The sequence below is a fragment of the Octopus sinensis genome, linkage group LG26 (genome assembly GCF_006345805.1).
Source record: "Octopus sinensis linkage group LG26, ASM634580v1, whole genome shotgun sequence".
NCBI lineage: Eukaryota > Metazoa > Mollusca > Cephalopoda > Octopoda > Octopodidae > Octopus > Octopus sinensis.
This window is the reverse complement of record NC_043022.1, coordinates 24189349-24217263: the sequence shown is the minus strand read 5'-3', so window position 1 is coordinate 24217263 and position 27915 is coordinate 24189349. Positions and strand designations below refer to the sequence as shown.

At 40.5% G+C, this 27915-nt stretch overlaps 1 protein-coding gene across 4 annotated transcripts in view; it reads left to right on the top strand.

Annotated features, from left to right (window-relative positions):
* The window catches only part of LOC115224708 (mucin-12), a 220130-nt gene that overhangs the window by 69099 nt on the left and 123116 nt on the right, over positions 1-27915 (top strand). For all 4 annotated transcript variants that reach the window (XM_036513659.1, XM_036513660.1, XM_036513661.1 and 1 more), the window contains exon 5: positions 25441-25557. In XM_036513659.1, coding sequence (XP_036369552.1) covers positions 25441-25557 — 117 coding nt within the window. The remainder of the gene's footprint in view (positions 1-25440; positions 25558-27915) is intronic.

Below are 27915 nucleotides of genomic sequence, written 5' to 3'. Positions count from 1 at the left end.
TCTACCTGAAGGTGTTTGTGATTTGTCTACCTTCCTACTGATTACGACTTTGGTTTTAGCTAGATTGACTCTGAGGCCCTTCGATTCTAATCCTTGTTTCCACACCTGAAACTTCTCCTCCAGTTCTGATAGCGACTCAGCAATTAGAGCAAGGTCATCAGCATAGAGGAGCTCCCAAGGGCATCCTGTCTTGAATTCCTCCGTTATTGCCTGGAGGACTATGATAAATAGGAGGGGGCTGAGTACTGTATATACATGTATATACAAACACACATTATGGAGTGAATCACCTTCTGGTTCTCCTTAAATTTAACTGATGTATTATATATAGACTGCTTTTTGCAGTTAAACATACACACGTTATATATATATATATATACACACATACACATATTATATATGTATGTATTGTATGTGTATGTATATATATATATAGGCGTAGGAGTGGCTGTGTGGTAAGTAGCTTGCTTACGAACCACATGGTTCCGGGTTCAGTCCCACTGCGTGGCGCCTTGGGCAAGTGTCTTCCACTATAGCCTCGGGCCGACCAAAGCCTTGTGAGTGGATTTGGTAGACGGAAACTGAAAGAAGCCCGTCGTATATGTGTGTGTTGTGTTTGTCCCACCCCACCCCCCGTTCCCGTAACTTAGCGGTTCAGCAAAAGAGACCGATAGAATAAGTACTAGGCTTACAAAGAATAAGTCCTGGGTGGGGGGGGGTCGATTTCCTCGACTAAATGTGGTGCTCCAGCATGGCCACAGTCAAATGACTGAAATGAGTAAATGAGATATATATGTATGTATTATATGCATGTATGTATGTATACACACACATGCTGATCGCTAGTTGTCCCCATCTGATACATCCTGTCTATTTGTAACATCATAAGTGTGCCACTCTTAAGCTATCTTTGAATCTGAACTGAGTTTTGCACATTGGTTAAGTTACCACTCCCCTATTCACAACAATGAACTCTGCCTTCTAATTGTACTTATTTAAAGCTAAGCAAACTGAGGCAATGAGATTTTAAGTGCACCCCCAACAATGCGGCATGAACCATTAACCTTATAATCAGAAGGTCACTAACTCTATCAACTTGACCAGCTGTATGTACATACGCAGCTATAATTGCTTTAGGAAATACACAGCAGTCTTTCCTGGATGCTTGTCTCTCTCTGTCAGCGCGTCAGTCTCTACTGCTGTAGTCTTCGAAACTTGTATTTAATTACACACAGCTAACTTCTTAATAACTAGTGAGACCTGCAATGACTTGTGAGTCAATTCGTAGCATTAAACAACAGTATCTCCCATCACTGAAAAACTCATCTGTCACATTGTGGATTTTTTAAATTTCATTTATTTACTTTTTATTTTTTTACTATTTTCATTCTTATATTTCCTTTCTATTGTATTCTTCACTTTGCTACAAAACTGTTTATCCTACCAACATTTTCGCCTTTATTTTCTTCAAATTCAGTTTGGACCCCAGTAGCCATCATTTATTTGTTTCTAATTTTAGTTTTCTCTGTATGTCAGTCTCCTCTATCAGCGACCTATCTTATGAGATTATTCGACCTACTAGAAAAAGAAGCCACTCTTATGAATCACAAAAAGGAAATGTTATATTGAATAAAAAAAACTGGATAAAGCTCCTTCTTTAGTCCTATGGACTCGTAGGGCCGGTTTCCCAGATTCTCTGGCATATATACTCCTTGTTGGACAGAATGCCAGTCTGTCGCAGGAATACTCATTTTTGCCAGCTGAGTGGACTTAACCCTTTCGTTACTGTATTTATTTTGAGATGCTGTGTTTCTTTCAATTACTTCAAATATAACAAAGAATTTAGTAAAATAACTTAGTTATCATTCAGCTCGTGTTAGGAACATAAATTGTGACTAAGGTTTGGAGGAAGATTTTAATTCAAAACTTATGCAAACAAGACATTTGTACTACAGAGCCAGAGCCGGTTTCAGCCAGGTTGGTAACGAAAGGGTTAAGCAATGTGAAAAGAAGTGTTTTGTACAGGAATGCATCACACTTCCCAATCCAGGAATTGAAACCACAATCTTACAATCGTGAGTCCAATACCCTAACTATTAAGCCACACACCTCTACATAGATGGAATAATATAACCCTTAATCCTTTATCATCCAGATTGCTCCTCCAAATGTAATGCTTATTTATTCACACTGTTTTCAATTAATCAGGCATCGTCTTGCTCCTTCAAGGTTTCAGTGATGTGATTGTTTATTTTTAGGATAACATTGTAGAGTACAAGTGAGAGGTTGGATCTGGCCAGAATATTTTGGCCAAATATGGCTCTCTTTACTCTTTTTCTCTTTTACTTGTTTCAGTCATTTGACTGTGGCCATGCTGGAGCACCGCCTTTAGTCAAGCAAATCGACCCCGGGACTTATTCTTTGTAAGCCCAGTACTTATTCTATCGGTCGCTTTTGCCGAACCGCTAAGTGACGGGGGACGTAAACACACCAGTATCGGTTGTCAAGCAATGCTGGGGGAACAAACACAGACACACAAACATATACACACACACTTATATATATATACATATATACGACAGGCTTCTTTCAGTTTCCGTCTACCAAATCCACTCACAAGGCATTGGTCGGCCCGGGGCTATAGCAGAAGACACTTGCCCAAGATGCCACGCAGTGGGACTGAACCCGGAACCATGTCGTTGGTTAGCAAGCTACTTACCACACAGCCACTCCTGCGCCTGTTTTTTTTTTGTGGACTGAGAGGCTGGTTTATTAGAGACCCCCTCAATAAGGTCTTTTTTTTAATTATTATTGGGCCAGGAGGAGGTAGTGAGGTTAAGGGCCTTACTTCAGTTGAGATTAAACATGATAAATTTTGTCCTATTGTTATAAAGCGATAATGCATTATGTCTATAAAAACTAGACAGGATGGTCAGATTTGGAGCATCTTCCATCATTGGTCTGTCTAGTTGAATAATGCATTATGTCTATAAAAACAAGACGGGATGGTCAGATTTGGAGCATTTTCCATCATTGGTCTGTCTAGTTGGATAACATTATGTCTATAAAAACAGGACAGGATGGTCAGATTTGGAGCATTTTCCATCATTGGTCTGTCTAGTTGGATAATGCATTATGCCTATAAAAAACAAGACAGGATGGTCAGATTTGGAGCATTTTCCATCATCGGTCTGTCTAGTTGGATAATGCATTATGTCTATAAAAACAAGACAGGATGGTCAGATTTGGAGCATCTTCCATCATCGGTCTGTCTTGTTGGATAATGCATTATGCCTATAAAAAACAAGACAGGATGGTCAGATTTGGAGCATCTTCCATCATCGGTCTGTCTTGTTGGATAATGCATTATGCCTATAAAAAACAAGACAGGATGGTCAGATTTGGAGCATCTTCCATCATCGGTCTATCTAGTTGGACTAAAAGGGATTTGAGTGCTAGACAACTACAACCAATATTGCTGTGAAAAGAATCATTTAAAAGATGTTTTGTACAGACTTGATATGTTGTAAGACAATCTGGAACCATTGAGCCGTTGTGATAAACTCTGGCATCATCGCTGTTGTTGAATTGTAACGATGATGCTGTCAATGAAGAACTGAAGATAAATAATAGACTTTCGCTACGGACATTAATTGAAGGGTGTCATAAACATTGTATTGATTCGGAAACACTTCTTAAATATCTGTCTTCAGATAGATGGAAAGAGAGAGAGAGGGGGGCGAAGGGGTGAAAGATGATATATATGAGAGAGATATAAAGATTGTGATGGATAGATAGATAGATAGAGAGAGAGATAGGTTGCAAGAGGTGGAGAGGTAGCTGAGGAGAAGGAGATTATGAGCTAGAAAGGAAAAGAGATTGCTGGCGAGATAGAGATAGAGATTGAGAAGCTGGTCTGGATGGAGAGCAGTGGGGGGACTGCACCTAACTAAAATTGAAATGAATGAAAAGACAGTTGGTAATTGTGGTCATGTCCACTTGTGATTGTAGTGCAATAAATTTACTTTGCTTTCATTGTTAAGTAATTAACGCTTCAAACAGTGGACCAGTAGCCTTGCATTGAAGACATCTTCAACCACCACCACCACCGCAGCTACTGACAACAATGGCCTATGATGATGATAATGGTGATAGAATTGAGTAGCGGGTTGATGGCGGGGGGTAGTGGTGGGTCCTGCTGAAAAGTAGCCAGCAGAGAGAATGGCAGTTTTTCAAATTAAATACTTTCTTTCTCGGCTCTGCTAAATTACAGGGATTCCTTGATTAATGCTTATTATAACAGTTTAGCGGAAATAGTCTTCAAACTTGCTAATTCTCTTTCTCTCTCATTTCACGGGGTCTTGCAATGACAGCTACTACATTTAGCGTCTATTGTTCGGAAAACAAAAACAAAAAAATAAAATAAAATAAAAAATAATAAACAATAAAGAAAAGACAAAAAAGAAACATCCATTACTGTGGCGTTGCAATTAAAACCAGATTGTCATCTTGTAATGTGAATTTGACAGATCCTGGTGCAAATGAGCCGAGAAAGTGCTTGGTATTAAGACACACTGATTGCTACATGTGAGGTAATGATGGACTCAGTGTTGTTGTTGGGAGAGGAAGAAGGAAAGGCGGGCATCTGGTATGTAAATAGGCCATGTAATGATCAGTATTTGATACTCTAATTGCTACATGTGGAATGATGAATGCAGTGTTTTGTTTTCGACATGTGGTAAGGAAATAGTAAATATTTGCATAGCAGTTGGTATTCGAGACAGTAAGAGCCACATGTTTTATTTACACAGTGAATAGCTACATACTTCATTAGATTGATGATAGCTACATGTTTTTTTGGGGTGTTTAAAAGTTAAATATTTTATTGGGATGAAGAATGTCTGTTTTAAGGTGTGAAGGAAAGCTACATGTCTTGTTGGCTAGAGGATAACTACATGTTTTGGGGTAGAGGAGAGCTAGCTATATATTTTATTAGGTATAAGATAGCTACATGTTTTGATGGCACAAGGATTGCTACATGTTTTGTTGGCTAAAGGATGTCTACATAGTTTAATGGCTATTTTATTAGGTGGACAATAGTTACATGTTTTATTCGACTGAGGATAGCTACCTGTCACAGTTCAATGGCTAAACAAGTTAAAGATAAAAAGATATAAGCACAGTCATGGCTGTATGGTAAGAAGGCGGCAAGCTTAGCGATATTTCTACTGCCATTACATTCTGAGTTCAAATTCTGCCGAGGTTGACTTTGCCTTTCATCCTTTCATCATCATCGTTTAGCATCTGCTTTCCATGCTAGCATGGGTTGGACGGTTCAACTGGGGTCTGGGAAGCTAGAAGGCTGCACCAGGCCCAGTCTGATCTGGCAATGTTTCTACGGCTGGATGCCCTTCCTAACACCAACCACTCCATGAGTGTAGTGGGTGCTTTTTACGTGCCAGACGAGGCTGGCAAACGGCCACGATCAGATGATGCTTTTTACGTGCCACCGGCATGGAGGCCAGGCGGGGCTGGAAATGGCCATGATCGGATGGTGCTTTTTACGTGCCACTGGCACGGAGGCCAGTCGGGGCAGCGCTGGCAATGGCCACGTTCGGATGGTTCACCTACGTGCCACCGGCACTGGTGTCACAGCTACAATTTCCATTGATGTTGATCAATTTCGGGGTCGATAAATTAAGTACCACTTATGCACTGAGGTCGATGTAATTGACTTAATCCCTTTGTTTGTCCCCTCTATGTTTAGCCCCTTGTGAGCAATAAAGAAATAAGAAGTTTACTTCCCAACCACATGGTTCTGGGTTCAGTCTCAATGTGTGACACTGCAGGTAAATATTTTCTACTATAGCCACGGGCTGTCCAAAGCTTTGACTGGATTTAGTAGACAGAAACTGAAAGCTCATCTTGTGTGTGTGTGCGCGTAAGTTTATATGTTCATTCACCATGCAACATATGTGACCTTGACCTTCAGATCGTGAAGTGTACTTTGAAGTGGGGGTTGGGGAGCCGAGTGGTGAGGGAATGGCAAATATTAATTTCAAATTTGTTTTCCAAATCCTATTTTGATTGCTGCTAATAATTTCATCCCGTCAAATGGTGGGAAACAGTGGCAAAGTTCTTTAAAGTTCTTTAAAGCCCATTATTTGTCATCTGATGCCAGTAATATTTTTTGGTAATTGAGAATCAGTGAGGAGCCTAATCCTCGAAAGTAATTTTAGTTCTGTTCTTCCTACATGGGGGGAGTTCAAATTAGCTCTTAAATAACTACTGCTGCCCCTTAACAAACACATCCAACACGCCTGACAACTCCTACTGCCGTCTAACTTGTTTCAAACCAGCATGACTGGTTTGATACATAGCCAGTAAGCTCTCTTGCGAAGTTCCTTAATTGTAAGTCGATACAGGGGAGACTAGGTCTCAGTCACCAAACCACTCCACCCATGTTTCATATCAGACACTCACTCTCTCTCTCCCCACCATAATGTATAACAAGTCGAAAGTTGATAGCCCTTTCATAGAGCTAGCCAGACTCTTGATACCATGTCGCTCCCCTTCGCTGCTCCCCAGCTAACTTTTTTTCTTGTAAAGGAAACACTTTGAAAATAAACTGTCTGTTGTGATCATTATATCTCTCTCTCTCTCTCACACACACACACACACACACACACACACATATGCAGAGTAATGAGTCTTCAGGAAACCTCACAGATCTCTTGTTTTCAGTTTATGGTTTAGCCATAGGGGGTAGGGCAGTGCCCATAAGCTTTTGGTATGGTTGCAGGGCCTGTGTGACTGGTGGGGCAGAAAAGGGGGTGGAAGAAACCAATAACCCCTGAGTAGCTAGCTTAAGAAGCAGGGTAACAAGATATCTTCGTTAATGTCATTAGCCTGGAGATGAGAAGCCTGTAATAATATTAATCCTAACACTTCAGATAAGGTGTTAACATCCAATAACATCTAAGTCAAACCCAAAAGTACCAGAATGTCTACTAGAATTCCTCTTTTTTTTTTGTATTTTATTCTGCCAAATGGTGTGAGATTTAATTGAATATGAACTAATTAGTTTTGTAAACAAGCATTAGACATATCCCAAAACTGTCTCGTTTATGAAATCTTTGATAAAACAAGGGCAAAAACTGGCTAACAGCAGCAAGGGCCGGATGTGGTGCAGGGAGAGATTAGTCAATTGAATCAACCCTCATACAGTGTTGGTACTTTATTTCATTGAATCCAGGATGGATGAAAGGCAAAGTCAGCGTCGGCAGGATTTGAAACCTAAACATTAAGATCCAGAGCATGTACTGCAAGGCATTCTATTTTTTCCCTTCCAATGTTTCTGCCATTCCACCACCCTACAATCAATCAGTTAACCTAATAATGATGATAATAATCTTGTCTGCTATAGGCCTGAAATTTGGTAGGAAGAGGTCTAGTCAACTACATTGACCAACCACAAAAGGGAAATGCTGCTAAATGTTCCTGTCTTCATGTTAATGGATCTGTCAGCTCACTGCCTTATGAATAATAATAATAATAATAATAATAATCATTTAACATCCGCTTTCCATGCTATCATGGGTTGGATGATTTGACCGAGGACTGGCGAACCAGATGGCTGTGCTAGGCTCCAATCTGATCTGGCAGAGTTTCTACAGCTGGATGCCCTTCCTAACGCCAACCGCTCCGAGAGTGTAGTGGGTGCTTTTTACGTGCCACCAGCACGAGGGCCAGTCAAGCAGTACTGGCAATGGCCATGCTCAAATGGTGCTTTTTATGTGCCACCTGTACAGGAGCCAGTCCAGCGACACTAGCAACGACCTCACTCGAATGTTTTTTCACGTACCACCAGCACAAGTGCCACACCTTAATAATAATAATAATTATAATAATAATAATAATAATAATAATAATCCTTTCTACTATAGACAAAAGGTTTGAAATTTATGGGGAGGAGACCAGTCAATTACATTAACCCCAGTATTTCATTGGTACTTAATTTATTGACCCTGAAAGGATGAAAAGTAAAGTTGACCTCAGCAGGATTTGAACCCAAAATGTAAAGGTGGATGAAATGCTATAAATCATTTTGCCCAGCCCAGTGTGCTAACGATTCTGCCAGCTTGCCACCTTCACTTAATAGCGATATAATGATGATGGTGATGATGATCATGACTTTGATGATGATGATGTTGATGTCAACGTCAATGATGATGATTTTTCTCACCTAAGCACAAAGTTTGAAATGTGGTTTCTCTGTGTGTGTGTGTGTGCGTGTAATTGGTCCCCAGTATATGACAGCTACTCCTTTCATCATCTTCCACTGGATGAAAGGCCATGTCAACTACGATATAAAAGAGTAATTTACTAACATTTAGCTGATTCCAGTCACGTTCAAACACTCCTTGCATCCAATTTCATTGAAATCCATCATATTCCCTGTTTCTCTTTGTTGATTCCACAACTATTTCCATCTACCAGCCATGCCCCTCCCCTCTTTTCATTCTCTCCAAATGCCATGTCATGCCATATTTCTCTCCTAAAAGATGGCTGTCCTCCTCTTCCTCCTTGCTGTCTTTGAAATCCTATCTACATGTTTTTCTGTGATGGGAGTGAGGCAGGGGGGATGGAATGATTTCCAAATGTCTGTTACTGTATTGTATTGCCAGCATCATCATCATCATCATCATCATCATCACCACAGCTATCACCACCACCATCATCATCATCACTGTCACCATTGTCATCATCGCCATCACCACCCCCACAACCATCAGCACCATCATCACTGCCATAACCATCGTCATCATCACAACCACCACCATCATTCACCATCACCACCATTATCACAACCACCATCACCACCACCACAATCATTACCACCACCACTATCATCATTATCATCATCACCACCACCATCATCATCGTCATCATTGTCATCATCATCACCATCAGGACTGAAGTACCAAGCACCAACTATACGGTCACACCACAGTACCATACACCACACCACACCATACTACTTCACACCATAGTACTACTCTACATGGTTGCTCTACCTGCTATGAATGGCAGCCAAATCTTTCTCAAATCACAAAGAATATGTTGAGTAATGTGATCCTAGGTTCCTTGTAAAGACAGGATTGTCACATTTGGAATGTCTTTCATAATCAACTTGCTGACCTCCTGGCGTGGGGGTGGGGGTGTTGTGACACACTTCATCTCTCACCTCCATTGATTGTACCATGGCTGCTGCTACCAAGATGTTGTTTACACTTTGTAGGCCAAATAACAGCTCTTTCCTTCCTCTCCTGCCTCCTCATCTTTTTTCTCCCCCTCCTGCTCTTCTTTCTTCCTCCACATCCTCTTTTCCTCACTTTTCTTCTCTTCATCCTCCACTGTTTCCTCTTCTTTTTCTTTTTCTTCACCTTTTCCTTTTCTTTCTCTTTTTTTTCCTCTTCCCCTTCTCTTGCTTCCTCATTCCTCCTCCTCCTCCTTTTTCTATCCTTTTTCTCCTCTTCCTCCTCCTCACCTTTTCCTTTTTCTCTTTTTTCCCTCTTCCCCTTCTCTTGCTTCCTCATTCTTCCTCCTCCTCCTTTTTCTATCCTTTTCCTCCTCTTCCTCCTCCTCTCCTTTTCCTTTTTCTCTTTTTTCCTCTTCCCCTTCTCTTGCTTCCTCTTTCCCCCTCCTCTTGTCCTGCTCTTCTTCATCCTTGACTGTTTCCTCTTCTTTTTCTTTATCCTCCTCCTCTTTCTCACCTTTTCCTTTTCTTTCTCTCTTTTCCCTCTTGCTTCCTCTTTCCCCCTCCTCTTCTCTTCTCTTCTTTCTCCTCTTATTCCTCCTTTTCTTCTTCCTCCTCCTCCTCCCTCCCCTTCCTCCTTTCACTCTTCCTGCTCCTCTCTTATCACCACAGTGGTGGTAGCAGTGGTGGTGGTGGTGGTGAAGCAGTATTGGTTGTAGTTGATCTGAAGATTAATGTTTTATTCATTTCAACAAAGGTTACAACATTTCGTATATTCTCTGCTTCCACATCAAGAGGAAAATTTTATTGCTTTCTGTCTCTGCATTTGTGTGTGTGATAAACTGTACATGTATATGCATGTATACCTGTGTGTATGTAACAGTATGGTTGTTGGCAGCCAGTCGAGACCTGTTCTGTTTTTACTTGAGTTTGGGTTTGTGTGTCTACATATATATACATACATATATATATACATATATAGCGTGCCGGGCGAGATGCTTAGTGGTATTTCGTCTGTCGTTACGTTCTGAGTTCAAATTCCGCTGAGGTTAACTTTGCCTTTCATCCTTTCGGGGTCGATAAATAAAATACCAGTTTCGCACTGGGGTCGATGTAATCGACTTAATCCCTTTGTCTGTCCTTGTTTGTCCCCTCTATGTTTAGCCCCTTGTGGACAGTAAAGAAATATATATATACATATACACAGACACACATACACATCATCATCATCATCATCATCATCATAACATCCACTTTTTTCCACTTGCAATTTAAAGGGTCAGCCTTGCCCCATTCTCTGTCATGCTGAGTCTCCCTGAGAACAACTAAAGGCTATGCCTGTCTGAGGTGTGCTCAGCCACTTGCACATGAAATTTTACAAGTAGGCTGTTTTGTTGATCAGATCAACTGGAACACTCATTGTTGTAACCAACAGAGTGCCAGATATATATATATATATATCACATGACCAGGCTAACAGATATTATTACACATCACTAGTCACAATGCACTTTTTTGCATTGTTCTAGCCTTTAAATGATGCCACTCCACTGGCTAGGAGAGCAGGCCAACATACTCCCCCCCCCCCTGATGGAAAGGAGTGTGAAAGAAAGTGTTTTGTTCAAGAACAGAATGTGCTGCCCAGTCAGGGAATCGAACCCACAATCTACCAATTGTGAGTACAACAGCCTAACTACTAGGCTATGTACCTTCACAATTATCTATCTATATATTATATATATAATATATATATATATATATATATATATATATATATATATATTATATATATATATATATATATATACACACACATATATATATCATCTTTTGTAGTTTAATTTTTACTTATTTCAGTCATTGAACTGTGGCCATGCTGGGGCACTGCCTTGAAGAGTTTTTAGTCGAACAAATCAACCCTAGTACTTATTTTTATACCTATTACCTATACTACCAAACTGCTAAGTTACAGGAATGCAAACAAACCAACACTGGTTCTCATGCAGTGGTGGGTGACAAGCACTAAGGCACACATTCGTAGATATATATTTATAAATATAACATCATCATCGTTTAACATCCACCTTCCATACTGACATGGGTTGGGCGGTTTAACAGGAGCTAGCTAGGTAGAAGACTACCCCAGGCTGCTACATCTGTTTTGGCATGGTTTTTACAGCTGAATGCCCTTCCTAACACCAACCACCCCACAGAGTGGACTGAGTGCTTTTTACATGGCACCAGCACGGGTAAGATCAGTTTTGGCATGTTTTTTACAGCTGGATGCCCTTCCAAATGCCAACCACTTTACAGTGTGGACTGGATGCATCTTACATGGCATTAGCATTGGCAGGATCACTAAGTGACTTGCAAGACAAAGAATTTTGGGAGAATGCGGAATAATTGTTTTTTGAAATTGATTCTTGAAGTACACATAAAGCTATAAATAATAGTTTCTGTCCATCATAAGGCTTTGGCTGGCTCAGGCCTATAATAAAGACATTTGGCCATGGTACCATGCAGCGGAACTGAACCTGGAACCAGTTATTAGGAAACAAACTTCTTACCACACAGCTATTTTCTTCTTTTAAAAAAAAAGACACAACAGGTTATTATCCAAAGAATTTTAGCTGCACTTTCTTGCAAGCTCAGTAACCCACATGCTGGCCCTGATTTTGTTGTATGCTACATTGTTCCGCAGTGCCAAGTTCTGTGGTGTTTGTTGTATTACCATGTTGGTTGTGTTCTATTGTATTCTGTTGTTCTGTATGTTGCGTTGTGATGTATATGGCCTTCTGTTGTATGATATTTTGACATGCAGTGTTGTGTTCTGTGTTGTGATGTTTGTTGTGTTCTACTGTTTTCTGTTGTGATGTGTCGGTTTCTACTGTGTTTTGTTGTGTTGTGGTGTGCTGGTATCTGTTACGGCTTGTTGTCATGCGAAATCTTATGCTGTGTTCTGTTGTGATGCATTAGTTTCTACTGTTTTGTTCTTTTGTGTTGTGAGATGCCGTGTCATGTTGTGAGATGCCTTGTCATGTTGTGAGATGTCGTGTTGTGGTCATGCTAATAGTTTTGTAATATTAAATACACATGTGTGGTGTTGTTATTACTCACAAAGCTCTGTTGGTGGGTAGACAGAGGGTTAAAATAAACCTCACAATTACCTCTATCTCCTGCTTCTCCGGGTGGAGAGGGGGTGGATTGTTTTCTCAGCAGTCACTCCTACAATTTATTTCTCCTCACCCCCACCACCCTCATCAGTCGCCCCCCCCCCCATCAATCCCCAACCCATCCCACCTCCTAGCAGCCATTGCTGCAATACTTCTCCTCCTCTTACTCCTCCTCCAGTATTTGCATTTCACCCTACCGCTGCCCCCTCCCACCTGGGGTTGTTTTTTTTTGTGTTTTTTTCCCCCCCAGCAGTCGCTGTTGCAGCACTTCACCTTTTCCCCAACAGTGAATACTGCAACACACCACCACTGTTTTTCCTTCTGCCATTTCACAGCAGTCATTGCTGCAACACCCTGTCCTCCACCCCACCCCCTCTCTCTTCTCTCTCTCTCTCTCTCTCTCTCTCTCTCCAGCGGTTAGCTGTGGGACCTCCCCTTCTCTCTACCTTTCTCTCCAGTCTCTTGGAATATGCCAAGTTACTGTGATGTTTATCACCTTTCCCTGTATCTCACCCCCACTCTTTCCCTGTCTTTCTCTCTCTCTCTGCCATTCTCCCTCTCTCCCTCCTCTCCATCTCGTTTTCCTCTCCCTCTCTCCATCTCTTTTTCCTCTCCATGCATCTCTCACTCTCTAGTGTTTTCCATGCATCTCTGCCTCCATCTCTTGCGGCCTAATTGTTAACGAGTCGTTACATCAGACTAACTGATCACAGCTCATGTTCTCAGCAACTATATTTCAGTTGACACAGCTAATTAAAAGCTAATTATAGTAAAAATGATTTAAGACATTGGCCATGTCAGTATGTTGCCACTCTCTTTCTCTCTCTCTCTCTCATTACAATCTAAATTTCCACCGTTTTGCTGTACTAATTGAAGCAGCCATCACCACCGTCATCGCCACTGTCGCCCTCCCTGACTCATTCCCCTACCTATCACTATCAGCACTAGAAATTATTATACCATTTTCTTGCTGCCTTAATGATGCTGATTCAAGAAGCAAAATGGTTTTAACTTTCATCAATTAAGTCAAAGAGAACTTGGAACGTAATGTCGTCGCTAATCACTCTCTTTTGCCTCTGATTCGATGCAATCACAACACACTTTGATTCTGCTGTAATAAACATTCATATTTGATGTAGAGTGTTGTGTGTGGCCATGTCAAGTGTGCCCATCTTGTGTGTGGCCATGTCGTGTGTGCCCATATAGTGTGTCCATGCTGTGTGTGCCCATGTTGTGGTTGGAGCCGTGCTGTGTCATACTTGCCAAGTGTGCCCATCTTGTGTGTGCCCATATAGTGTATAACTGTGTTGTATGTGCCCATATAGTGTATAACTGTGTTGTATGTGCCCATATAGTGTGTCCATGCTGTGTGCGCCCATGTTGTGGTAGGAACCGTGCTGTGTCATATTTGCCCATGTTGGGTGTGTTCTGTCCTATTTGCCTGTGTTGTGTGTACTGTCACATTTGCCCTTGTTGTGTGTGCTGTCATATTTTCCCATTTCTTGAGTGTGCCATTTTCTGTATGCTTGCTGACAGAAGAGAAGGCTCTCACTGTATCTTCCCTCTACACCAACAGATGAAGTGGATCTTTTCGGTTTGAACGGCAGTATTTTCTAGTGGTATCATATGAAATTGTCACCCATAATTATAACCCTAGTATCGATTTATTGCATTTCAATCTCTTTTAGGGTTAGGGGTTGGGGGAAGGGTATCTTTTTTTCTTCACAAATGTAAATAAACCCAATCTGTTTCTTAAACAGACATATTCATACGGCACAGAATGTTGTTTACCTCAATGGACGTCATTGATTGGTTGAAATTGCAGAAATTGAAGGAAAAAAACAACAATTATCTTACAAACTATAGAATTTTCTCAATAAAGCCAAGAGAAAAAGATGTTTTATAAACACATTCTACCAGTATACGAAGTTTAAAAGTGTTTAGTTACATGGAAATTATTTTAAAAAACTGCCGTTCAAACCGAAAAGATCCAATGAAATCACAATGCTCCCTCACATCCCCAATTTTCTGGACATATATAAATTGTGGTGGATATTGCTTTCACTTATGGCAGCCAACTCTGTGTTTTGAGTTCAAATTCTTCTGATGTCTACCTTTAATACGTCTGGCTTGATAAAATAAAATGCCAATCAAGGACTGTGGTCCGCAGTATCAACCCCGGCTTCTCAAAATTGCTGGCCTTCTTCTTAAATCTGAAACCATTTTGGAAGTTATGATAGTTGCTGTTGTCTCAGGTCAGAGTGGACCTTTTATCAAAGGCATCCCAGTCATGACCATCCCTTATATAAGATGTTTATGTATCTTTTCATCTTATATCTTTTACTTGTTTCAGTCATTAGACTGTGGCCATGCTGGAGCAACAGCTTGAAGAATTTTTAGTTCAATGAATTGACTTCAGTACTGTTTTTTTTTTAAACCTGGTACTATTCTGTTGGTCTCTATTGTCGAACCGCTAAGTTAGAGGGACATAAACACATCAACACGGTTAAGTGGTGGAGGACAAATACAGATACAAAGATACACATATATACACATGACAGACTTCTTTCAGTTTCCATCTACCAAATCCACTCACATGGCTTTGGTCAGCTTGAGGCTATAGAAGAAGACACTTGCCTAAGGTGCCATGCAATGGAACTGATCCAGGAACCATGTGGTTGGGTAGCAAACTTCTTACCATGCAGCCATGCCTGTACCTATGGCTACATTATTTAATTTGTCTTTATACGAATTGGAAGACTGTGATTTGAGAGAGATTTGTCTGTTATTGCTTGCAAGTCCAGTGACCATGTAGGAGCTCAGTGTTGATGTGAACATTGGATAACCTGTGTTACAGCCAAGTCATAGTTACCTCAGGGTTACCCTAAGAGTCAGGGGTGAGGGAGGTAGTAGTGGTAGTATATTTCTTGTCATCATACAGGCTAGTTTAAACTGGCCATTTCTGGTGCAAATACTCTACCTGCTTTCCGTTCAAAGCAGCCAGATCCAGCCTCTCAAGCTAATCCTACAATGCCATTCTAAAAATATACAATCGCCTCATTGAAATCTTGAAGCTACAAAATTAAGTGTGGTTATTTAAAAGCAATGTGGATAAATAAGCATTGCTTTTGACAATGGTCTGAACGCTAAGGGGTTAAAGTGTAGACATGAACATTTTGGATGGGATCACTGCCCAACCTTCTCAGTTCTCTCTCTCTCTCTCTCTCTCCTCCTCTTCCTCCCCATCTTTCTCTACTGTCTGTAAATGTAGGCCTCAAGCTCAGAATTGATGAGAATTACTATCATTTGCGAGAAGAAGGACAGTTGATCATCTTCACCGCCACCACCACTATCATCATCATCATCATCATCACCACCACCACCATCATTATATTAAGTGTGCTGTTTATATATAACTTAAATCAAATGATAGAGTCACTGCTTGATTGAATTTATCAATATCATAAAGGTAGGACTTAGAGAAGAGAGGAAGCGGGTGTAGTTAATAATAACGATGATGATGATGATAATAATAATAATGAATTCATGTCTGCACGATAAATAACATATAGGCCCGTTTTAATTAGTAGAGAAAAGCAACAGCCAATCAAAACACGTCTTCCACTTGATTACTGGAATGGTTAATGATTGCTGTGTTAATTTAGCAAGATTTTTTTCATGTTTGTTTTTATAGCTTTTATACTTTGCTTTTTTTAAATCTAAATCGATGTTTGTTATCAAATACGAATTTCTGGAGAAAAGCTGTTTTATGCAGTGTAGTGAAAAATAGAAAAGAAAAGAAAAAAAGTTTTTAAAAAATCAAGAACTTTGAGATAGTGTAAGAATTGAATTGAAGTAATTCCATCGATAAATGAAGATAATTTGGTCAAAGAACCAAAACAGAAACATGAGCAAACAGAGAGAAATGTAGTTGAGGTGAGAAAATTTAGTATGAAGGAAGCAAACATGGCTATCATCATCATCATCATCATCATCATCATCATCATCCATTACCATGATGGCATGGGTTGAACATCTTGACAGGAACTGGCAAGGCCAGGGGGCCACTCCAGGATTCCATAGTTTGATTGGGTTTGGTTTCTACGGCTGGATGCCCTTTCTAATACCAGCTATTTTACAGAGGACGTTGTCCATGGCCTTTGTGGACCCCAGCGAAGGCACCAAATGATAAACCAGCACCGGACATGCGCTCAGGCCCAAGACAGTCCAGCCGTGCGCATAGGAGAGGTGGAACCCGCACCCTGTCCTTTGTATTGCTCTAGAATCATCGGAGTCTCCCACCGTATCAGTTCTGCCAAGGAGATAGGGCTGCTTTTCGTTTGTCCAATGCAACAAATTCGGCATGGTTGAACCTATGGATGTAGCCCAGACTACACTGCCTGACATAGTATGTCCAAATCCAATGCATGGCTACGAGACTGTGACCATGCTGGAGCACCACCTTTTAGTCTAGCAAATTGACCCTAGGACTTATTCTTTGTAAGCCTAGTACTTATTCTATCGGTCTCTTTTGCCAAACCACTAAGTTACGGGGACGTAAACACACTAGCATCGGTTGTCAATGGATGTTGGGGGGGACAGACACAGACACACAAACATATTCACATACATATATATATACATATATACGACGGTCTTCTTTCAGTTTCCGTCTACCAAATCCACTCACAAGGCTTTGGTCGGCCCGAGGCTATAGTAGAAGACACTTGCCCAAGGTGCCACGCAGTGGGACTGAACCCGGAACCATGTGGTTTGTAAGCAAGTTACTTACCACACAGCCACTCCAACGCCTATAGATAACTTACGTTTATAACATAACATTATCATAGATATATGTATGTACATAGATAATGATGTGTGTGTGTGTGTGTGTGTGTGCTTCTATGTTTATATATTTATATCAGTACTGTGAACAAACCAATTGAGATGTAGTTTAGATAGATAGTGATACAAACGAGGAAGTTAATAGTGTGTGAAACCAATTATAGTGTCACATGAATGTTTAAAATATAAGGTGAACGAACATGTGAGCTGCTAAATCTAGCTAACATAATATTTTGTCTGAGACCGTGTGTGTGTGTCTGTGTGTGTTGTGTGTGTGGTGTATAACAAGGCTGGTCGAAAATAATTGTCATGTCTTATTAATTGTCAATGCCTTTTGTGGTTTGCAGTTGGCAAATTGACTGCATGCAATCGACTTGACGTGTTTTTCGGCAGCACACACAATATTGAAACAGTAGTAGTTATTGCATTAAAGCACCAAAGTATTCTTCATTGATTCCCCTGTTAGTTGGTGGCCATTGTCTCCGATTCTATTACTGCTATTGTCACCGAGCAGTCAGTGAGACACAAAGAGCGAGAGAGAGAGAGAGACATAGAAACGTATTAGCTCTTTCTTTTCCTTCTCTCTCTCTGTCTTTCCGTGGAAACGGATAGCAATGCAGGTTTCCTTATTTGAATTACCATTTTGAAAATGAATTGGAACTTCTTCTTCTTTTGTCCTCTTTCTTCGTATTTGTCTTCTTCCTCCTCCTCCTCCTCTTCTTGGCTTCTTCGTCTTCTTCTATTCCTACATGCCTTGTTCAATTGCTTTCAGCTGTGAGTCAGCAGACTAGCTTTCAATTCCACCCTGCCATTCTGTTGGCAGTTATGTTGTGTTGCTGAATATTAAAAAACAAATTGGAAGTATAAAATAAAAAAAATATTTGGGAAAGAAAATAAATAAAAAAGTAAAATAGATAAATAAACAAAACCAACTTTACCAAAAGAAAACGAAAAAAAAAACGGAAAAAATATGCCAAAAATACAAATCAAATCAAAACCACCACCATCATCATCATCATCATCACCACTGCCACTACCAGTATTCTCTTATGTTTAGCGATTCCTCTTTGATATCCAGCATTTTACCATAAATGACACTTCAAAGCAAGACAAGCATAAAATCTAATGCAATCTTTTGAACACTACCCATATAAAATGACTCAACGTTGCTGCAATCTTTCTGATCCGACGCCAATCAGCTTCTCTCTCTCTCTCTCTTCCTTTCTCTCCTTCTTTCTCTGTCTACATGTCCGCCCCCCCCCCCCGCCTTCTTCGGTTCCATCCTCCAGCTTTACCTCATTAGACACGATGGATTTTTACTCTGTGGTTGGGCGTTGAGTCTGGTTTAATGGAAGCGGCGTGTCGGTGTATGAACGCTGAATGCAAGTTGTAAAACATTTATTGATTAAGTTGATAGTCTTTTGTTTCGATTCATTGCAATTTACACACGTGCCTTATTTAATTAACTCTGCTCATTTGCCTCTATGTTCCTTGTTTACAATGGCTCCACAGAATCCTGGTTTAATATTATCTTTTTCCTACCTACCTACCTACCTACCTTACCGACCACCGACCGACCTATCTATATACCTAGCTATCTATCTCTCTACCTACCTACCTACCTTACCGTATGCCTTACTTTTACCTATTGCCGAACACAACGACACACTTTTGTTTTCTGATCTTTTCAATAGCTCAGGATAAAATGAAAAGACAATCTAATTAATGTGCTGTTCAATTAGTTCCATTAATTACTTCACAATTTGCTTTCCTCCGCTAATTGCCTCTCCTTTGCAATCTTTGTGTCTCTTCAGCTTCGATATGCTCACATTTCATACAATCACATGTATCAAAAGATCTATATCCACACTTTTTACTGTCATGAGGACAACAACTATGATGATGATGATGATGATGATAATTATCATCATCATCATCGTCATCGTCGTCTTCATCATTGTCATCAATCATGTCAGCAGTCTGAAAGCCAATTATTTATTCTATTCAACACTGTTGGGCCTAGTTTTCTTTACTAATGAGCCTGTCTTTCATCACTACTTTGCACCAATATATTCTGGAAACAATGATTATGGAGTGATCGCAGTTGAATAATGCTGAATACGGTGCTGGCGGTAGTAGCAGTGGTGGTGGGTGTGGTTGTTTTCATTGTTTAGCCCTAGGTCAGTCATGTTCTCTTAGACCTATGATTAAAACTGTTCCAATTGTGACCATCCTGTCTTTTTATTCTGACATGGTTTGTATTATAAAACATCAAAGCCTTGTGAGTGGATTTGGTAGACAGAAACTGAAAGAAGCCCATCATATATATGTATATATATATGCGTGTGTATATGTTTGTCTGTGTTTGTTCCCCCACAACATCACTTGACAACCGATGCTGGTTTGTTTCCGTCGCCATAACTTAGCGGTTCAGCAAAAGAGACTGACAGAATAAGTACTAGGCTATGTATGTGTGTGTATATGTTTGTTTGTCTGTGTTTGTCCCCCCAACATCGCTTGACAACCGATGCTGGTGTGTTTACATTGCCATAACTTAGCGGTTCGGCAAAAGAGACCGACAGAATAAGTACTAGGCTTACAAGGAATAAGTCCTGGGGTCGATTTGCTCGAGTAAAGGCGGTGCTCCAGCATGGCCACAGTCAAATGACTGAAACAAGTAAAAGAGTATAGCGGTTAGTATTAGTAGCATTTTGTTCTTCGTAATGTTCTGAGTTTAAATAACACAGAGGTCAGTGTTCAGCCTTTCAGGGTCAATAAAATAAGGACCAATTGAGAACTGAGGTTGGTATGATCGACTTACTCACATCCCGAAATTGCTGGCCTTGTGCCAAAGTTTGAAACCACCATCATCATCATCATCATCATTATTCAGTAGTCTTATTTTTATCATGTGCTTTCACTGCACTACCAAGTGCAGCTCTGTGTGCCTTGGGTATGTGCTGTGATGCTCTTATTTTTTCTGTATTGAAGGTTTCTTACGCAAGATGTGTGCAGTGCCTAGTAATGCTATTTTCTGTATGTTATGTATACATATGTTAGTCCTGGCTTTTTGGTTATGTATTTGTCTGAATATTTTAAAATCATACCTAATGTACTTACTATGATAGGAATTGTTTCTGTTTTTAGACTCCACATTGGTGGCACAATGGCCCAGTGGTCAGGGCAGTGGACTCGCGGTCGTAGGATTGCAGTTTCGATTCCCAGACCGGGCATTGTGACTGTTTATTGAGCGAAAATACCTAAAGCTCCATGAGGCTCCGGGATAGTGGCGATCCCTGCTGTACTCTTTCACCATAACTTTCTCTCACTCTTTCTTCTGTTGGCCTGTTTGCTTCGCCAGTGGGGTGGTGTCATTTGAAGTCTAAAACAATGTGAAGCGCATTGTGACCAGCGATGTGTAGCAACATCTGATAGCCTGGTCGTAAGAAAAAAAAAAACATTTGAGATTCCTCTATTTCCAGATCTTTGTATTTTGAAAGTTTCCCTTCATTGACACATCGATTAGAAAGCATCGTTTTGCTTGGTGATCTCTGACAACTATATCCGGCCTATTGGCCCTAGTTTCTCTATCTGTGTGTATTGGCATATCCCAGAGTATGGTTGCTTTATTATTATTAGGATGCAATATGACAGAATCATTGGTACGCTGGGCAAAGGGCTGGCAATGGCCACGATTGCATTGGTGCATTTTACGTGCCACCGGCACGGAAGCCAGTCAGGGCGGCGCTGGCTTCGGCCACGATTCGGATAGTGCTTTTTACGTGCCACCGGCATGGAAGCCAGTCTAGGCAGCACTGGCATCAGCTACAAACTATAGAATTTTCTCAATAAAGCCAAGAGAAAAAGATGTTTTATAAACACAGTCTACCAGTATATGAAGTTTAAAATTGTTTAGTTATCTAGAAATTATGTTAAAAACTGCTGTCCAAACCGAAAAGATCCAAACACTGGAGTCAACTTAATCAACTAGTCCCCTCCCTCCAAATGTAGTAGCTAGGATTATTATTATTATTATTATTATTATTATTATTTCAATCAGTGGAGATGTAAGACGTTTCAGGGTAAGAAATCAACCAAGCTACAGGTCTTTTAGTTGTTGACATAACCCCGTTTAAAGGTCAAAGAAGGCTATGAGAAGACTATTGATTAAATAATGAGGGTTATCTCAGAGCACCGCACCCTACTGATTTTGACAGAGGTGCATCTGGGTACAGGAGCATGAAGTACTGGCAGTAAAGAAAAAAAAAATGTTTTAATGTGTTGAAACAAGTGAACAGATGTCCAACAGCTGTTGGAACAGCATGCACTGGGTACAACAACCTCCCCCTGCAGTTTTTGACACAGCTAATTTATTATATATAAGATATACTATTTATAATATACATTATATAATATGCGTGTCTTTGAGTGTGTATATGTATAAATACACACACATACATATATATATAATGAAACAGCTGCAGTGAGTAGATTGTGTTCTTATAGTTTTGGCATTGCTAACATTCTCTATATGCCTGTCTGTCTAAGTATGTGTTTATTTGTGTGTTAGATGCAGCATAGCTAGACAGACAGATGTATTAAAAAGTTCGAATCTGCCTTAAGTCAGTATTATGTTCATTTGGCCATGGTTTGCCTTGGTTTGCCTTGGTTTCTGAAGTGTTAAGCTACTGACAGAAGAAAACTTGCCCCCGATTGGGACATTGGTATGTCTGAAGGTTTTCCTTCAGCAGACACCACTACTAGCAGAATAGACTGGAGCAGCATCAAATAATGAACCCTAGTTTGAAAGTACTTCCCTGTAAGGAACACAACCCACAGCCTTAGAATCATGAACCCAACATTCTAACCAATAGGCCATAAACATACATTATGTGTGTGTGTGTATGTGTGATAGATATAGATGTATATATGTGTGTGTTACGATTTCAGGAGGATGATTGGGATCACGTGGATGAGAAAGGTGTGATCCAGAGAGGAGTGGACAGCGTGCTGTGACCAGCGGTGTCAAATGGACGCCTGATGGACTGGTCAGTCAAGGTGATCATGGTGATATGTGCGTATATATGATTTTAGTAGTGTGTGTGTGTGTGTGTGTGTCTCATCATCATGTAACATCTGTTTTCCATGCTGGCATGGACTGTTTGACAGTAACTTAAGTCTAGAAGACTATGCTATGTACACATATCTGTATCTATCTAATTATATATGTAGATAGATAGATAGATAGATAGATAGATAGATAGGTATAGCCATGACAAGACAGACAATGGAGCCAGGTGTGGCTCCTGGCCTTACCAGCTCTTGTCAAACTGTCGAACCCATGACAGCATGGAAAATGGACCTTAATGATGATACATATATGCATATAATATGTGTGTTGAAGAGAATTCTTTGTAATATTTATTCCTTCTCTCTGTAAGCTGAAATCCTGTGAAGGTTGTCATCATACATCCTTTTGGGTTCCTTAATGATAAGTACCAATCCGGAATAAGAAGATGACAAAGGAACACAGCAAGGGGTGTGATGGTGTGATGATGAAGAGGACCTGTCCAGTCCAAAATGAACATTGGTAGGTGCAGGTATGGCTGTTTGGGCAAGAAGTTTGCTTCCCAGCCATGTGGTTTTGGGTTCACTCCCAAATTTGGTTGACAGAAACTGAAAGAAGCTCATCAGGCGTGGCTGTGTGGTAAGAAGCTTGCTTCTCAACGATATGTGGTTCCAGGTTCAGTCCCACTGCATGGCACCTTGGGCAAGTGTCTTCCACTATAGCCTCAGGCTGATCAAAACCTTGTGAGTGGATTGGGTAAATGAAAACGGAAAGAAGCCCGTCATATATATGTGTGTGTGTGTGTTCCCCCCTCCCATCACTTGGCAACTGATGTTGGTGTGTTTACATCCCCATAACTTAGTGGTTTGGCAAAATAAACTGATAAAGTACTAGGCTTACAAAAAATAAGTCCTGGGGTCAATTTCTTTGAGTAAAATATAAAAATCACCTTTAAAACAGTGCTCCTGCATGACCACAGTCAAATGACTGAAACAAATAGAAAAAAATGTGTATGTGTGTCTGTGTTGGTTTGTTTACATCCCTATAACTTAATGGTTCTACAAAAGAGACCAATTCAATAAAGACTGGGTCAAGTTGTTCAAGGCTATAGTAGAGGACACTAACCCAAGGTGCCACACAAGGAAACTGAACTCGGAACCAAGCTACTTACCACACAGCTGCACCTATATATATATATATCACCGTGATCACTGACCGACCAGGCTATCAGATGTTGCTACACATCGCGCTTTGCATTGTTTTAGCCTTCAAATGACACCACCCCGTTGGCTAAGCGTGCAGGCCAACAGAAGAAAGGGTGAAAGTCGTGGCGAAAGAGTACAGCAGGGATCGCCACCACCCCCTGCCAGAACCTCGTGGATATTTAGGTGCTTTCGCTCAATAAACACTCACAACGCCCGATCTGGGAATTGAAACCGCGATCCTATGACCGCGCGTCCGCTGCCCTAACCACTGAGCCATTGCGCCTCCACACACACACACATATATATATATTTATATATATAGTCATTTAAGCCTTTCTCAGTTACATGTAGCTAACTGCACAGTGGCGATAATACAGATGATGATGATTACAATGTTGATGATAATGATGATGATGGTGAATTAAAAAAACATCACAGTACCAGTTCACAATGATACCACTCCTAACATTATAACTAATAGTAACAGCGGTGATGATTGTGGTGGTGGTGGTGGTGGTAGTCACAGAAACAGCAGTGGCGGCAATAATAAGAGCACAAACAGCCATCACCACCACTACCACCACCACCACCACCACCACGGCCAGTGCGACTGCCAACCCCACCTCCTCCGTCTGCGTAGTTTTGAATGATCATACATTATTGATTAAGCACACAGCTGATAATTGTAACTCTTGCTTCTATTGATCGCGTTTGAATTCAAGCAGTAAATTGATTTTCGGATATTAGATCAGATCAGTTTTAATTTGCATTAACTATCGCACGCTTCATGTTGCCAGTTGATATTTTTAATAACCTCGTTATCGCATTGTTATTCATTAAATTGGATTTCGTTTGAGAAACAGCACGAGAGGCCAGCCTCGCTGTGCAGTTGAGGTGCCAGCACTTTTAACCCTAACGAGGTCACAGCTTAAAACACTCGCTCTATGGCTCTATGTGTGTGTGTGTTTGTGTGTGTGTGTGTCTGTGGAGGATGGTTGGACAGTAGAGTTCTTTGGGCAAGTCAGTTTGTCAATCAAATTAAATTCTGTCTGTTTTCCTGTCTCTGTCTAGTTTTCAGCAGATACATACAATGGGGATTGAAAAAAATGTCTAAATTTGCATCTCTATCAAACTTGCGGTTCTAGAAATGTAGTCTTATAGGTGCTTAGAAAACAAATGTTTTATTTTTCATTGTTCTTCCACTGAAATCATAATGTGTTTGTGTGTGTTTAAATATAGTGTGGACATATACATACCATCTTTGTCTTCCATTCTCCCAACGAAATACCAGTCATGAACTGGTACCAATGGCATTAAAGCCCTACCCACTCTGCCATTGAAATTGCTGGTCTTCAATTAAATTAGCATCCATTATGTTTTTATCAAGGGCAGTGAGCTGGCAGAATTGGCAGAGCATCAGAAAAGTGTCTTGTGTTGCTTCTTCTGGTTCTTTACAATCTGAGTTCCATTCCCACCTGGTTCGACTTTGCTTTCATCTCCCTGAGGTCAATGAAATAATGTACTAGTGGGGACAGTAATATTGACAAAACCCCTCCCCTCAAAATTGGTGGTTTTGTGTCTAAATCAGAAATTACTTATTATTATTACCGTGGCTTTTATGGGTTTTTCCATTAGGAAACTTTCGTAATGCCTCCCCCTATTGGGAGTTTTTCGTTGCTATAATTTTTCGTTGTTACACGGTTTTTTACAAACGGACAAAACCCTTTGTAACCTTTCGTCCTGTTTTGTCCCTTTATGTGATAATTAATTTTTGTCAGTCCTTGAGGCCAATAAAAGAATTAATTATTATTATTATTATTATTATTATTATTGTTATTTTTGAAATGTGCTCTTGTAAATAATAATGTATTGTTTTGATGTCTTTTGCAGGAAACCAATAGTCCGCAGAGCTCTATCCAGATGACAGACAATTCTCTGTGCCACCAATTAGAAGAGCCCCAATCTAATGGTCCCTCTGGGAGTCTGTCAGGAGACCGCCTCAGCGATGTAAGTACCTTGTCGCAAAGCTACATCCTCTCTTCCCTTTCACTTCACACTTATTTCACTACAAGAAACAGGTAGTTGTCAGTAATCGTGTTAAAGGATCTGGAGTTGGTCTTTTAACAGTGAATTGTTCCAGTTGATCTCTGCCATCTAAATGTATTATAGTGTCAGTATCTGTATATTCAACAGGTACTTGCGGCGGCTAGCTGGTAGAAACGTTAGCACGCCAGGCGAAATGCTTAGCAGTATTTCGTCTGCCGCTCCGTTCCGAGTTCAAATTCCTCCGAGGTCGACTTTGCCTTTCATCCTTTTGGGGTCGATTAAATAAGTACCAGTTACGCACTGGGGTCGATGTAATCGACTTAATCCCTTTGTCTGTCCTTGTTTGTCCCCTCTGTGTGTAGCCCCTTGTGGGCAGTAAAGAAATAGGTACTTGTGAGTGGGTTTGGTAGACAGAAACTGAAAGTAGCCCTTCATATATCTTTTATTTCTCATTTCTTTACTTGTCTGCAGTGCAGCCCTCCTACACTGCCTTGAAGGTTTTAGGCAAATGAATTGACCCCAGGATTTATTTTTAACCTGGTACTTAGTCTATCTTTTCTTTTCTTTCTTTCTTTTCTTTTCACTGAACTGAACGGAGCTGTAAGCTGAAGAGCTGCACAAGGCTCCAGTCATCTGTTTTGGTTTGGTTTTCTACAGCTGGATGCCCTTTCTAATGCCAACCACTTTACAGTGTGCCCTGAGTGTCTTTTTTGTGTCACTCGCGCAAGTACCTTTTACATGTCACCAGCACGTGTCCCTTTTATATGTCATAGGTACAGTGCTTTTTATATGTCACTGGCACAGGTGTCTTTTATGTATCACCGGCACGGGGGCCTTTTATGTGTCACTGGCACAAGTGCCTCTGACATGTCACCAGCATGTGTCCCTTTTATATGTTCATGGGTACAGTGCTTTTTATATGTCACTGGCACAGGGGCTTTTTATGTGTCACTGACACAAGTGCCTAAAATGTCACCAGCAAAATTTGTCAGCGGCCAGCCATGAGTTTTGAACTCATATCTCTGTGATTACCTGTCAAGTGCTTTACCATTATATATATATATTAGAAAAAAACTCACCTTTTATCAATTCAAATTAAATTATACCATTTAGAAAAATTACTTATTAAATATAATATAAAACATATAACAATGATTAAGTAATGTGCAAAATAATAAATAAAATGTCTCAAATATATATATTTATATATATATATATATATATATGATGGGCTTCTTTTAGGTTCCGTCTACCAAATCCACTCACAAGGCTTTGTTTGGCCCAAGGCTTTAGTAGAAGACACCTGCCCAAGGTGCTACGCAGTGGAACTGAACCTAGAACCATGTGGTTGGGAAGTAAGCTTCTTACCACACAGCCACGAATCATAATGTGGGAGAATGTGCTATTGAAATAGTGTCAGTTATTAAGTTTATGAATATCCGGATTGTTAGCCTTATCATTATAGTGTTTATTTCTATTCAATTGGTTTAACTGTCTGATTGTCATCAAGTGTCTTGTTCCTTCCTGTCTAACCATCCAGGAATATGACACTTGTTGATGGTCAAACCAATTGAAATCCTCTGTAAATGGAGATATTGTGAAACTCCTCAGTAGAGATGAGTGAGGTTTACAGGCTGGCTGTTTGTAGTTTTGATAATAGCCGCAGCTCAAGCACTAGAGTAGTTGCAAGCGTTAAGAAGGTCGAGTGGCAAGCACTATGGTCTTGGGTTCAAGTCCCCTGCAAGCCATCTTGGGTGAATGCCTGCTACCGTAACTTTGATTTGACTGAGGCCTTATGAATAGAACTTGGTTGACAGAAACTGCATGAAAGGCCATTGTATCTCATCATCATCATCATCATCATTTTAATATCCAATTGGCTATGCTTGTGTGTCTGATAGAGATCATAGTGGTAGATTTTCAATTGCCAGATTGCCAACCTTCACCTATTTCTAAGCAAGATTTTTTTTTTTCCAACTGACCCAACATGTTTCTGTGAAAGATTGGAAGCAAACAACACTAATTGTAGGATGATGGTGATGCTCATCTACAGCTATTGCGCTTTAGTTATATACAAGCAAGTGAAGGCGCATGGCTCAGTGGTTAGAGTGTCGAACTTACGATCGTGAGGTTGTGAGTGCGAATCCAGGACCGGGCTACGTGTTATGTTCTTGAGCAAGACATTTTATTTCACGTTGCTCCAGTTCACTCAGCTGTAGAAATGAGTTGTGACATCACAGGTGCCAAGCTGTATCGGCCTTTGTCTTTCCCTTGGATAACACTGGTGGCATGAGAGGGGAGGCCGGTATGCATGGGCGA